Raw genomic sequence first — 15,123 nt, forward strand, 5'->3', positions numbered from 1 at the left:
AATATGATCTGAAGTGTGGGGGTGCTTTTGAGGACTGCAGCAGGATTATTTTTATTATTGATTAAGGCAACGTTATGTAACTTTTTTACCTCGAAATAACAGCTTTAAAATCATGTCGATGGTACAGTGTCTCGTAACACGGTGAATGGTGTTATTTACGACAGTGGTGCTGCACTCAGAAACTGTGCTGCGCTCCTTATCCCACTAAATGAGAATTACTACATAATGTTGCTTTAAGTGTGAGGGTTTCTGCTACCCCTAGTCTTTATGTTAGAATATTAAGAGTCTTCGGGGTACAGACTGGTGGTTGGACATTAAAATTAATTTGAAGGTGTTGACTTCGAAATTGCGATAAGCATTCTTAAAAAGTTTTTTTTTTGGCATTTTATAGACTAAATGATTCATGGATTAATTGTGGAAGACACCATTCACTATTATTACAAGTACACTGTACACAATGTTCACAATGACAGAAGCTGTCATATTAAGGTAAAAAAAAAGTTACATAATGATGCTTTAAGAAGCTGAAACCAGCCCGTTCAAAATCAGTGAAACTATTATCAAAACAGTTGGCAATTTATTTTCTTACGATTGACCTGTCAGTCAATTGATTCACGGTGTGTATTCATGGTTAAAATTCTGGCGATCCGATGAGAAGGAGGATTTTGATGACATTACTCAAAACATCACTTATTCCGTACGCGACAGGTCACACAGGAAATCATACGTCACAAACACCTGTCCAGCTTTTTACCTACATTTTTCCATCCACACTTTATTGCATCGCAGCCCACAACTCATCAGCCAGCTGTTGGCCTCCTCTGGGCCCTTCAGCCATTCACAGCTGACTTCCTCTTAAGAGGCACTCAGGGTGTTAGGCAGCGTCGACTCGGCTCTAATGGGCTTCTGTTACACGGAGGGGACGCCTCCTTCAGGCACCATTGCAGTGTGTAATGATGCCCCCCTGTCCTGCCCTGCTCTCAGGAGCAGCGGCACGACCTGACTGGCAGACAGATATTTGCAGGGTTGTGAATAAGGTGAACTGTTTTATTGATTCTAATTCTGTCTTTTCGGTCAACCCCCCGAGACTGTGAGTTACAATTCAAATTCCACATCCGTTATAACACGTGTGAGTAAAATATACTGTGTGTGACAGGCTCTTAAATCTCCCTGCTGCCACAGCGTGAAAACAAAATGTATTTTTTCCCTCGTCTCTGAGCAGTACTTCTCCATCAAAGCGGTACTTCTAACTGGCGGACAAGACAAGCTCAAATCCCGCTCGAAATCTGAGTGACAGCGTCAAGACAGATGATGACTGGGAGGTGTCTGAGGCCGCGGGCTGGAGTGTATAATTATGCACAGGGCTGCAGGCAGCGGGGACGGGAAGGCTGCCGGGCCTCGGTCATCTCCGAGCTCGGCCCACGGCATCGCTCTGTCTGCCCCACAAGAAACTTATGCTCTGAATCACCGGAAGCAGAGCTGGAAGCCCTCGGAGGGAAACTTTACACTGCCCCGCCGACTCCACTCACACTTTCGCTCGACCAAAGTGTCACACAAAGATTGGGATACGTCACACACACACGCAGATACACAGACACGGTTGCGAAGGTCCTCTCCAGCAGGCTCTCATTAAGTCGTGTTCCTGGGCTCTACTCCTGTTGTCCCCTTGTGATTGGTGTCTGGCTTCGTTAGCTGTGACAAACACTGATTGATCACAGACACTCAATGACTTTGGCCCTAATTTGTTCAAGGACGGCAGTCTTCTGCGTCCACAACAAACTTGTGTGCAGCTGGCAAATATCTGGGCTCAGGGTGTTACAGCTGAATGTGGGGAGTTTGGCAACTGGAGTGGTAACGGAGAAACAGTGTGGGGGTGAAACGGCGGCGAGAGCTAAATGAGATGTGCAGCTTACCTCCCAACCTCCTCCACGACAGGAGCAGGACAGAGCAGGAAGGTGTCTTCTATTCCAGCTGGTCTCTCGTCTGCACGGGGAAAAACAAAATCAGACTTTACGTCATGGACATTTAGACATTTATTTTAACATCTGCAGCATGGTTTCCACATTCCTCTTCAGTGCGCAAACCAAACCAGAATCTCACAATGCATTACAGTGTAAGGATTTATCCATTAAAGCAATCTGATTTAATAAGAAGCATGCAAAACAATAAATCCATTAGAGTTGAGTGTTTTGATGATAAGTATGACTTTGTGAAATATTCTCAAGGGAACAAATACAAGCAGGAAGTCGTGAACATGATAAATCGCTGACACAACCTTTTGCCTTAAGGCTTCTGACATTCGCTTTAACAGAAATGTCGATCCTGCCAAGCACTGCAAAACGCATCCTGCTCTTTTGAGTGTGTCGCTTGTGTACGTTTGCAGGACTCACCCACAGAGTGTGTATCATTCAGTTTGAAGCTGCAGAGGACCTGGTCAATGTTTCTGGCATGGAGAAACCCGTTGCCTCTCACCACCACCTGGAAACTCTCTGAGACAAAAAAAAACGACAAGAGCGCAGGCACCATTAGAGACACGATCACATATTTTCTGCTGTTTTTAGAAAATCTGAGGCATTTAAGAGGTCAAACTTAGCCTCCTATTTTAGTTTGAAGTCACACAGGATTTCTGGTGAACCATTATGGCGAGAGCTGACCGCCTTCCCCTCTCTCTGATGTGCTCAAGTTAAGCAGCAGAAATGTGTGCACGCCTCATTACTGCTTGTTTATATCTGTGAGCTTGTGCGTGGACGTGTGGAAAGGCCGTAATAAGCTCCAATGGGGCTAAGGCTAAAATCTCTGCTATTCACAAATATGTGCTGGGCAGTAGCCAGAAGGTGTGTGCGTATGTGTGTGTACGTCTTTGACCTTTAGTCTCCCCCAGGCCCTGTTAAAGCGCACTGACAGAAGCTTGCCAGCATATGCTGGAGTGTCTATGTGGCTGCTACCCAGCATATGTTAGAGAGCGGGGAAGAAACACTTGCTTAAAAACATGCCTGCAGGGCTGACAACAGCGCGGCACTGTCAAAGTAGGTCTGACCTTACCTATGGCGCCATTAGCACGCACGTGTGAGTGTGTGTGTGTGTGTGTTTGAAGACAAAAACAGACTGGTGTACATACAGTATGTGCGACTACTTCTGTGTTTTTATGAGGAATGTTAAAGCGTCTGCAAGTCAGGATCTGCATGCATGAATGTGTGCATGCATGAGTTTGAACAAGCATGTGTGTGTATATGTGTGTGTGTGTGTGTGTGTGTGTGTGTGTGTGTGTGGTTTCTGGCTGTGCACCAAGGATTCCTTTAGCATTTGCCACACCTTTAACATTTAAAGCTCCAGCGTGAAGATCACTGGATAAAATCATCACGCGGCGTATACGTGACAGTGTTTCCTTAAAGGTCAGACGCTGCCGCTATGAAAAGCCATAAACACAGATACACAAACAGGGGCGGAGCTGAGAGGAGAAAAAAAACAAACAGCACTTTACGTCTTCTGCTGCACGGCTCTACATGTTTACAGATGCTGCGTAAAATGCCATAGAGTGCGGCTGGAGCAGATCCAGGAGGGAAAGTGGAGATGCACAGGACAGACGGAAACTGAAATTGAGCTCTCACAAGTTGTATACATTAGATACGCAGGTATTAAACAAATTACACCTTAATTTTTTATGCAGACAGCCCACTTATCCGCCCTCGGAAATATAAAACTTCCGATAAAAGTCAAATTCCTAACATCCTGCACGCAGCCGACCTCATCCGACCACATCTTGTTTTTTTTACAGATGTTCAGTGACTTGCAACTTGTCAGTACTGCTCATGTCATTTCCTCAGCTTCACTCAGATGCCACATGTGTATACATACACACACACACAGACAGCCTAATCATGTGCTGTTAACCACACCCCACGCCCTCTCCCTCCCCCAGCCCTCATTTCACTGTAAAACACGACCGCAACAACCGGAGAAATAAATCACGACTATACCGTATCATATCAGATAACTCGGATTGCATTAACTTTCACATTAATTGATAGATTATGTGGTTTGAAACCTCAACAATGTGCAACTTTATGAGAGGTCACCGCACTAATTATTCCGAGCGCTCACTCGGTAACACAGCCGCTTTTGCGGTCCGGCCCCTTTCACACAGTGTTAGCATCAAATAGCACGAGCTGCTACCGTGACAGAGCGCGTGAGCACATACACACAAACACAACTCATTGTGGAAAATGGTACAGATATTTCTCCAGTGACTGATTTGGAAACTAATTATTGTCTTCAAATGGTAGAACTTTCCTACTGGCTTTGCATCATTTCCTCCAGCAATGAAGCAATAAACTACATTATAACAACATGTAACAGTTTGACATCTATCAGAGAATTATCCTATTAATTCATTCATTCATTCATTTATTCATTCATTCATTCATTCATTCATATATAGTAAATCCTAAGTCATTTACAGTATTTCAAAACCAAAATTTGTTCAAAGTAATCATTGTAAAATACATTGTATTATTATATCCTGTTGGTTTTCAACAGAGCTGAAACAATTAGTCAATTAAACGATTAGTCTGTGGGAAAGGAATTAGTTGCTCATTTTGATAATTCATTTATCTTTTAAGTAACTTTTCAAGCAAAAAAGTCAAACATTTGTTGGGTCCAGCCTCTTAGATGTGAGGGTTTTTCTTTTTTTTTTTCTTTCTTTGTCATTAATGACAGTAAATGAAAATGAAATTTGACCACAGACCAATTATCAGGGCTGACATTCAGTATTTTTCTGATTTTCAGTATCTGTGATTTTTGTGTCTGATTGCCGATAAAATAAATCATTTTTTATATATACGCATACTTTCTTTGTAGACACTCTGTGCTCTCGCTCAATGTCCAACACGGAACACTATTCGGTTGGTTACACATCATAAAAATGTGCCTAGCTACGTGGAGTATTCTGAATCCGCAAAGTAACTATATGACTAAAGTTATCAAATAAATATAGTGGAGCAAAAAAAAAAAGTAGCAGCAAATGGAAAATATTCCATTGCTCCAAAAAAAAGTTAAATACCTCAATATTCTACTCAAGTACAGAACTTAGAGTTTAGAGTAAACTGTAGTTACATTCTGTTGTGGGTTATTCTTCATTTTGACATTAAGTTTTTTTTATTTTTACTACAATTGTAAATCAGTTGCAAAAATTGGACATCACCCCCTGAAGCACACCCTGAAACTTACTAAGCAATTTTCTAATTTCTTTGTCATTTTATGGATTTACCAATTGGTTAATTGGTTAATAGTGAAAATAATTGGTCATAATCACCTGCAGCCCTAGTTTTCTGAACATCTTGTTCACACAGCCTGACATAAACACACACACACACACACACACACACAGGCTTGATGGGCTAAAAGGTCAGTGCTGTCAGACACATGGTGGGCAGGGACTGGTGGTGCCCTGCTGACATGTACAACACATATGCTGCCGCCCTCTTGTCTCTGCTTTCTGTGGCCACATGTCCGTTTACATCTACACCTGAACGCTTGACAAGGATTGTCTGAATGTGCGTCTGTGCGCGACCATAACACATGTGCACGTATGTGCATGAGTGTTTTATGCGCGTGGAGAAAAAAATGGGGTACGGCTTGTCCGAACGGCGGCTCTTCAATCACGTTAGTGCGACGGGACAGTGAAGGGCAGGGAGGGGCATGGGAGGACGGGACGACGGGGAGGAAAGGGTCAGGCGTTAATGAAAGCAGCAATCTCTGCTGTCATGTTAGATCTAAGGCCCAACTGTGTGTGTGTGTGTGTGTGTGTGTGTGTGTGTGTGTGTGTGTGTGTGCGCGTGCGTGCATGTGTGTGTGAGGCGAATCGTTGCTGTCATGTCGGATAGTGTGGCCCAACGTTCACTGTCCAGTCTGATGGCCTGTTTGCGGGCAGCTCGGTCTGGTCACTTCACATCAACGTGAGGGACGTGTGTGTACATGTGCTGGAAGATGTGTGCGTTGGTGTGAAGCATGTACGGTATGTGACTACATGCAGGCGCAGAGACAGACTGTCACAATACCTATGTAATATGTCAGTATGTGCCTGAGTATAAATGCAGGATCCAGGATGGATGGATGTGGGTAGATGGTTATATTCAAACCTTGTCCACAGTCTTGCACTTCAAAACAAAAGCAAACTCTTTGCTAAATTATGACAAGTGCTTGACAACAACATTATATCACATTATACTAAAACAATATGATTTCAGGAAAGGAAAAAAAGAGCCTGTTATTTCTCCACAGATAAAATTTAAACATAGGAAGGAAGCACTGGATGTCTAAAATAAAACGTCTAAACAAAGGGGAACACAGTGTACAATAGGCACGTGCTCGGCACATTACAGTTTTTGCCCTTCATTAATTAGGCCAGAATCAAGTCTTGGTTAAAGTGGGTCCTTGGTTTCTTAGTTCACTGACCATTATGCTGCTCATCAATCGAATAATAAATGAGGCTGTTGGAGGATATTTGGGCACACGTCAGCTGACACACTCGGGCTCTGGCACCAGATCAGAGAGTCTAATTATAACATGTGATTCTTTATCATTCCTTCCTCATTTTTGTCCTCTGAAGACAACATTTTTCACTCCTCTCCTCTCTCCATACCCTCTCCCCTCCTTCATATCCCATAATGGATGCTAATCTCCACTGGTTGTCTTGGTAGCGCGGCTGCAAATGCACTCTCTTAAGTGAGTCCTAATAAGGTCATGTCAAAGCTCATCCATCCTGCTGGCTACACATAAAAGCTCTCCCTCGTCGACTCCCTTGGTTCCTACCGGCTCTCCTGCTGCCTGAAACTGTCCAGAAGCAGCAAAGGTTGGAAGGAGTACAGTCTTGGAGGGGCCATTTTTAACATATACGAAGTGGCAAACTAGGCCAGAGAGGCAGCCATGCTTAAAGATTCACAGCTAATTCCTCTGACCAACACCCATGCACCCCCCCTCCTATTTTTTGCACACACGCTGCGCTGAGGCGGCTATGCTAATTTCCCCCGGCCGTGAATGACAATACGCTCTCTGTCACTCCGCGGTCATGAGCGTCCATGCAATTACTCAACCTCATGTTCCACTCCAGAGGCTTTAGATGACTGTCATCTGACACAATCGCACACCGGGACGGCCCAGTGTCCTAACAGGGAGGGGGAAGCCTCGGCCCTCACACCTCTTACCTCCTGCACACACGCTGGACGGCTCTGCCGCCAGGATCTCTATGCAGGACTTCTTGATGATCTGAGAGACAAAAGGGGAAGGAAAAAACACAGTCACAAGACAATTTAATTACATAATTCAATTTTGTGTGTCTCTGTGTGTGTGGGTGAGTGTTTGTGTGAGTGTACACGTGGTATGTACGTGTCATACCGAGTCAATGATTCCCCTGAGGGCATGGAAGCCTCCCCACACAGGAAACACGTGTTCCATAGTGTCTGCAATAGTTGCAAGCTAGAAAAACAAACAGCCACAGAAAGAAAATACATGGCATTTCCGTTTTTACGTATTTGCATCATCTTCAATATCCTTCGTTGGATCCTACCTGGGTCTGGTTGAATTCCTTGACTCCTACACAGTAAACAATGGCTCCCATTGACCTGGCCCTCTGTGCCTGCCAGAAAGCAACAGATAAACAAAAATGCAGTGAGCTTCAAGAGAGTTTGGTCGGCTAATGGAGACCAAAGTACCCTTCCTATAACACATCAGACTCAGTCTCTGTCCTAGTTCCAGACGGGAGAAAGAACACATGAGGAACATTATGTTTGTTAAATACAGATTAGAAGCGACTGTAAGCTCTGAAAGGAATCCAACAATGGGTACTTTTCAATAATAGTCCCAGGAATTTTTCCTTTTCAAAAAAAAAAAAAAAACAGCCTACAGGAATTAGTGAGCAAAGCCAATTCTGGAAAAATTAAGTTGTGCATCTTGAATGTAGTAAGTCTGATAAAAAAGTGTAGCCTGTAAAAAATATATCTGAGGTTATCATATTCTCTTGTTGAGTGTATTGTGATTTAAATGAAGAAAAACAGTTATCTGCACCTTCAGTCCTATTTAAAATCATTTACATAATATGTCAATAAATTAAATAAAAATGTATTAATGGGAGAACCTTAAATAAGGTGCGGATGCACCTTCATGAAAACGTCAGTGCAACCCAGTGTTAAAAGATTGGAATCTGAAGTTGCACATTAATCAAGAACTCTATAAGTCACATAGAGAACAGCTGGAACATCTTAATCCTAACAAACAGGAACAGAATTCAATCTTTCGTCATTGAGTGTTCTTAATATTTTGCCTAACCCCTCAAGCCCCCTTACCCATCTTACCTCTCGCTGAGCTGTGTCAAACTGCCACTCGTTCAGCTCTCCGTCGGTAAGAGCGATGATGACGCTGGCTGTACCTGCAGAGCACGAAACGTTCATGTTCTCTGAGACGATGCATTACATGTGGGCTAACTGTGAAGAGGAATATCAGATCGAGCTTACCATACTTCTCTTGATAAATCTGGGTATTAGCCTGCAATTGCAAAGAAAGCGTTCGTAAAAATATGAACTGGTTTATTTATTCATTTACCCCCCATTTCAGATAATACAATAGCCTTCGCTGGGTGTGAACACACAGATGTTGTTACGAAGCCAGCACATGCTCGGGGTGGTCTGGCGCGGCTCAGTATGCATTCACTTGAGACGCGCATCATATCAAGAGCAATCTATGACTTTCAAGTGCTCTTTTGGAAGAACATCAACATCAATCCTTCCTGCACCTGATTGGATGGAGGATCTATGGGAAAGTCATTCGAGGTCTGAGCCACTCCTCATACTGATCTAATTAGTTCTGGATCCCACTGCCAGGCTCAGTTGATCCTCAGTCAATATTTTCCAGAATAAGATAGAGTGATTTAGACTGGCAATACCAATGTGCTGGGTCCTCAGGCTCAGACTTACCATCTCCAGGCCCAAGTTCATCAACGTGTCTCCTCCAGGGATAACCTTTTTCAGCGCCCTTAAGCCTTCATCGATGGCCTCCCTGAAGGGTAAACAAAGGAACAGCCCGATAAAATACACTGGAAGAAGGCTGCTCTCAGGGGAAAGGGCTTGCAACTAATTGTGTGGCTCAAATAGCATCCAAGGTTCGGCCTCAGCCAAAGTCGTCCTCGGTGGACTGAATGCAGAGCTTTGTATTCATGGGCTCCCTAAAGCTGGATGAAACTTGTATGCAATTAAATTTTGAGTTGCAAGAAAATCTGTCCAGAAAATCTAATTTTCCAGAGGTTTGGAAAACCAAAAACAAACATAACAAGAGAAGACGTGTCCGACAGTGCAGTGTAGAAGCACGGGGAGGCAAAGATCCAACTGTTGGTCTTACCTGTTCGCGGTCAGTTTCATGATGATGTTTCCTCGAGAGGAGAAGACGATGAAGGACATTCGCAGCATGGGGCTGCAAACACACATTTGTTTTGCATTAACGCAGGAAAACACGGAAAACTTCCAAACCCTTGAATGACTAATCCGGCTTTTACCTGATAAACTTCTCTGCCAGCTGGTGCACAAAGGAGTAAATCTCTGTCCAGTGATTCTTCACACTTCCAGATCTGACAAAGAACAAAAACAAAACCTTATATGGAAGAAATGTGATGTTTCCACGGTTGAGTAATTATCACCAACCACAGCCAATACCATTTTATTTGATTAAATGCAGGATTACTGAGAAAGCATGGCCAGCTCTCCCACGAAGTTTGGGCTTTTTCATACAAATAAATAGATAAATGTTTTTTGTCCGACTGATTCTATGTCAGTATCATCTACATGCTGTGTAGGGATGGCAATAATGGCTAATGATATTATAGTCCCCTGACATTTTGTGTACTTCAAACATGAAGTCAACTTTTTTGCTTTTAAGTGAAATGTCTCCAGAACTATGGGCTGGATTTTTTAATAAAATTCGGTACAGACATTCTCGTTCCCCAGAGGATGAACTGAAACAACTTTGAGGATCACTGCATTCCATCTAGTGCCATTAATGGGTTAAAATGCTTTATTTAGTGTCCAAAGTTCAGAGCTAGCTAGTGACAACCCTTAACTTCAACTAATTTTGTGTTCAGTGCTTGGCAAGTGTTAGCATGCTAACAAGTTACGGTGCCTAAGTAAACCCTCAAAGCTCTGCTAGTATAACATACTTTCAGAAAACTAAAGCAAAACCTTAAAATCGGTATACAGATTCTATAATTTCATAAATAATTGATAAAAATACAGGTCTGAATGATAGCATGTTAAATTATCATGAAATATAATTTCATGATATGTCATTTAAAGGATGTTACCAAAACTTTTTCACGACCAAATACTTACGATTGTGATGCCTCAAAGACAAGTGCTAATTAGCCGGTGTTAGCGTTCTAATATGCTTAGATAGGCCTAGGCTACTTTTCCTCTAGTGGAACCAAAAGATTGACCTTTTTGGCTTTAAGGGAAATGTCTCAACAAGCTGTTAATGGAGAATTGTTTAAATGTGTCCAATACTTAAAATATCTGCAAAATTAATGACATTCAAAACGGCCTCAGCTGCCGGCTACTTTTGTGTTCAGTGCAAATTGTAGCGAATGTTAACATGCTAACACACGATGCTAACACAAACTATGATGGAAGAGTGATGATGAGTATAACATCACCCTCTAAACATAGTTTTTATTTTGTGACAATAGCTAATGTTTTTTAGCATTGCTGTACCTCCCAGAGATGCTAGCATGGCACACTCAAAATAGCGTGCATGCTAGCCTACTCTTAAATGCTTTCAATTTGAAAATTTGAAAATTTGAAAATCTTCGGTTTACGATGGCCTAAAGAACATCCCAAAAATCATCATGCTAAAACTGTGAGTCATTAGCAATATCATTGTTAGTATCCGATTTTAGCATTTAGCTTAACTTAAATCTTTGCTGTGTGGAGCCTCAGAGATACATGGCTTGCTAAAGTAGGCAAACCCATGGCTAAAACCATGTCTATATATTAATATCATCATGATTTAACCCTAGCTTAACCTAAAAAGAAAACAGGTGTGTTCCAGGAACAACACAAACGCTTCACCTCCTGCACATTCGACGACATTCCTCCTACCACTCAGTCACATTCCATCACTTTTGTACAGTAACCTGTCAGCGGTGAGAGCTGCCGCTTAGCCTGCTACATGCTGCTGTGTCCATGACAGTCTCCTTAATGAAGCCCAGTCCCAGGGGGGCTGCTAATGGGGGCTAATTGCTGCTGGGCCAGAGGGTTGAGGTTAGACAGGGACAGATGTAGCAGTCTGCCTCTAGCAGGGACCATGTAGCAGGCAGCTGGCCTGTGTGTATGTCGTATCTGTGTTTTATAAGCGTGCATGTGTGTGTGTGTGTGTGTGAGAGACAGTGAGGGGGGAACAGATGGTCCCAGCAAGCACAGCCAGTCTAACAACAGGTTGGGGGTCTAGAGCGTGAAAAGGCTGTGACATGAACAACAGCGGGACAGAGAAGTAACACTCAGCAGGGGGTAAATGTGAGTGTGAGTGTCTATTGAAGGGTGCAACATCAAACAGCTTCCACACAGAACTTGGAAAGGCTGAGTGTGTGTGTGTGTGTGTGTGTGTGTGTGTGTGTGTGTGTGTGTGTGTGTGTGTGCGTGTAACAGGGTCATAAACTGAGTGAAAGTCTGAGCTGGTTAGATGATGGCTCCTTTGTGCCTCTCATTTAACCAGTCACTTGCTCCACTTATCCTCCTCCCTGGAAGTGAGACACGGTCCCCTCGGGGAGCCCATTTCCAGCTTTGATGAAAGAATCTTGATAACTTAATCTTAGTATTCACACTGATACGCGCACACGACAAACGCTCAGTCTAAAAATCCAGTGTGTGGCACAGACGCGGCTCAAATAATACATTCTTGCGAGTGTTATTTGCATCAAACTGAGATGCAACCACCAGATTTAGGGCTGGGTATTAAAAAACGTCACTACTGGTACAGACGGCGATACTGTGACTTCGGTAGCAATTCCTGAGATGCTTTTTTTTTTTTTCTTTTTTTAATTCTCAATTTTATGAAATCTATTTTAACAAAAGGTTACATTACACATGCACATGAGGAACTCATGGACTAACGGGCTGACGGAACTGGAGTCTGGGTGTAGCCGAGTATTTTTTCCTGCATGCCTCGAGACAGCCAATCCCCAGCACTATAAGATCTTAGCACAACAAGCATGCTGCATGGTTACTGGCTCAATAATGCTGATGATATTAACTCGTTAGATATTGAAATTCTGGTATCGAAAGACGAGACATTTTTCTAAAAATAACAATAAAAACCATAAAAGCGTCAAAGTTCGCTACAGCGCTAAGTGAATTACCCTTATATTGTAGACTATGTGTATGACTGACTGAGGAGGAGTTGACCTTATTAGTATCATTAGACCTTTTCTATGTGTGGAAATGACAGACTAATCAGTTAATTTAAAAGTCATCCAGCTTGTTACATGCAAAGATTTGCAGTATTTCTCTGTTTAATATCACTGAATATCTTTGTGTTCAGATTAAACAGATTAAAGTATTTGGAAATATTACCTCAACCTCTGAGCACTTTTCATTATTTTCTGGCGGGTTTTTTCGAATTAAACGTTATCTAATTAATCAGATTAAATGGTTGAGAGATTGATCACTCATAAAAATAATACCTCTCGACACCGTGAGTGGATTTAACAGGTTTTCAATTATGGAACTAATGCAACTAACCGTTTAATTCTTAGTCTATAAAATGTCCCAAAAAAATAAATAAATGTGTGGGAGATTTGTCCGAACAACAGCCCAAAACCCAACGGCTGTTCACTCACAAGTTATAAATGGTAAAGAAAAGCAGCAAATCTTTACATTTAAGAAGCCGGAACCACCAAACTTGCAACATCTTTCTCTTGAAAGAATCTATTAATCTACTCATCTTAGTTAGCTTTGTTTAAAAGTATTTGTAAAACTCTTGATTCACTGTAGATTAATGAAGCTATTTCACGTGCTGTAAACACTGCGTCTTTACTACTTTCTCTACAAATCTGAAGTCACTGCCATCACCCAACATATTCAGCAGCGAGTCTTCACCGATCTACCTCCAGAAGTCTGCATAATATCAGGGTAGGGTCTCCTTTTGTCTGCGGGCACTGGGGCCAGTGAAAACAAACCCTCTGTCCAGAACCCAGCCATAACACACAACACCTATTATTCTATTTGTGGGCAAGAGAGGAAAAATGTAGCCTGGTCTCTGGTTGCGGGTCAGACGTGGAGGGTAGGAATGCGCCCGAGCAGATAGCGCTCTTTTATTTTTCACTAATGTTCACTCTGCATCACACATTCTCACCGCAGCGTGCATCATAACCTTCTGGACAATGGGGATGTAAGTGAGACTACAAAGTGAAGGGACGAGCGCCAGTGTAGACACGTAAAAAAAAATCCCCCTGAATGATTTTATCGGATGCCGGAGCATCAGATTAGGTCACTGTGTGGCATTTAAGATCTGAAAAACAGCCAACTAGTCGGTGCCATCTCAAAGGGGGAGAAAGAGCAGAGGCTTCCTGAAGGCTTGCTGAAACCTGCAGGTCCAGACAGTCAAACAAACAGAGGCGTACCAGAGGTTTGGCCATGCGGAACGCGCCACGCTCCCCAGGCCCCTCCTAAACTTTTTGAAGCAAAGGGTAAAGACTGAAGAGCCGGCTGACAGATGGTTGCCGCGGACGTCTGAAAAAGATCATGGAACTGCGTCGAGACCAAAGCGAAATGTCACTCGGCGCGCCCACCTCACAGCTCGGATCAACTGAGGACACGCAGCGAGCTTTTTCAAAAACCATTACCTCACCCGAAATGTTACACATCGAGCTGCTGCTCCGCAAAATCACTCGGGCCCGCTCTCTTCAAACAACTACCACTTTGAAATTATGACCTGTTAGGGCAACAAATTCAGCCATACCTTTAATTGCAATTCAACCTCTCTCTCTCTCTCTCTCTCTCTCTCTCTGCTGCATGTGTTGACATGTCTGATTGTTATGTTGTCCGCATGCTAAATTTCACCTCGCAACTGGAGCCGGGATTCAACAAAAACGTCAATTATAACGTCTGAGCTGCTATGAACAGCAGCCGTCTGAGACCGCAGAGGAGTCACACATGGGTAATTGCTGCATGGGCAGGCTCCCACAGCCCCGGGAAAAAGGTGGCGAAAACATCCTCGCTCAACCTCATGTGGCCTGAAAGATTTCACTATTATGAGACTGAAGTCAGAAGTTTCAGGCGATAAAGGTGTTAAAACGGCACGAAGAGAGATCCGTGGAGTTCTCTAATAGTTGGTTTTAATGTCATGGGTCTCTTTAGGCTGAGAGGCGTGAGTAATTGCAAGCTGATTTAAATCAGGCTGGGGGGGGATCTTTGTTTGTCGTCCCTGCTCCCTCATGCCTCATTTCCTGTCAGCCCTCCCCTGACTCCTGTCAGATGAAGACAACATTCCCAAGAAACACTAGAAGAAACCGAACGAGTCGCTTTCGGGAGAAATCTAAGATCAAGGTTTGGGTTACGTTTCTAAAGGTGCAGCAGCAGGCCCTGAAACATTTTGCACACAGCATAGCTTGAGGCATACTTTAAAGGGGCGTTCTGTTGTTTTGGAGAAGACATTTAAACTCAGCATTGTAATATTTACAGTATTAATGAGATAGAAACACAAACTCAGGGATGTTTATTTTTCCCAATGACTGAATAAACAAGCTGTTCTCAGTGGAATGTGAGATCCCCGGAACACTGTTTGAAGATATGAAAGGTGGCAGGGTCCGCCAAATAATGTAAAACAGTATGAAATTGTGTTTTCCTTTATGGTCAGTTTGTTTTTTTTCAGTCCATCTTTTCCTTCTGATTAAAATTTCTCCCTGGAAACTACATGGTGCACATTTAAGAAGGTGAGTGTTAAGTATAAATTCCAATTTAGGTGTTTTACAGCCTTTTTCTGGTAAGTGAGTGTTTGGCATCCTGGTGAATCAAAGGGAAAAGATTGAATTAAGGTTGAGCATAAGGGATCTATAACACATTAAAGGTGCTATACGTAAGACCTGGCCTC

General features: G+C 42.9%; 1 protein-coding gene across 1 annotated transcript in view; it reads right to left on the minus strand.

Annotated features, from left to right (window-relative positions):
- The window catches only part of antxr1d (ANTXR cell adhesion molecule 1d), a 31,463-nt gene that overhangs the window by 10,991 nt on the left and 5,349 nt on the right, over window positions 1-15,123 (minus strand). The window contains exons 3-12 of the mRNA XM_030441170.1: window positions 9,542-9,613; window positions 9,388-9,459; window positions 8,967-9,048; window positions 8,508-8,538; window positions 8,349-8,422; window positions 7,565-7,633; window positions 7,393-7,473; window positions 7,203-7,263; window positions 2,391-2,489; window positions 1,914-1,983 (exon numbers count right to left, since the gene is read on the minus strand). Coding sequence (XP_030297030.1) covers window positions 1,914-1,983; window positions 2,391-2,489; window positions 7,203-7,263; window positions 7,393-7,473; window positions 7,565-7,633; window positions 8,349-8,422; window positions 8,508-8,538; window positions 8,967-9,048; window positions 9,388-9,459; window positions 9,542-9,613 — 711 coding nt within the window. The remainder of the gene's footprint in view (window positions 1-1,913; window positions 1,984-2,390; window positions 2,490-7,202; window positions 7,264-7,392; window positions 7,474-7,564; window positions 7,634-8,348; window positions 8,423-8,507; window positions 8,539-8,966; window positions 9,049-9,387; window positions 9,460-9,541; window positions 9,614-15,123) is intronic.

The sequence above is a fragment of the Sparus aurata genome, chromosome 15, assembly GCF_900880675.1.
Source record: "Sparus aurata chromosome 15, fSpaAur1.1, whole genome shotgun sequence".
In the NCBI taxonomy this organism is placed as follows: Eukaryota; Metazoa; Chordata; class Actinopteri; order Spariformes; family Sparidae; genus Sparus; species Sparus aurata.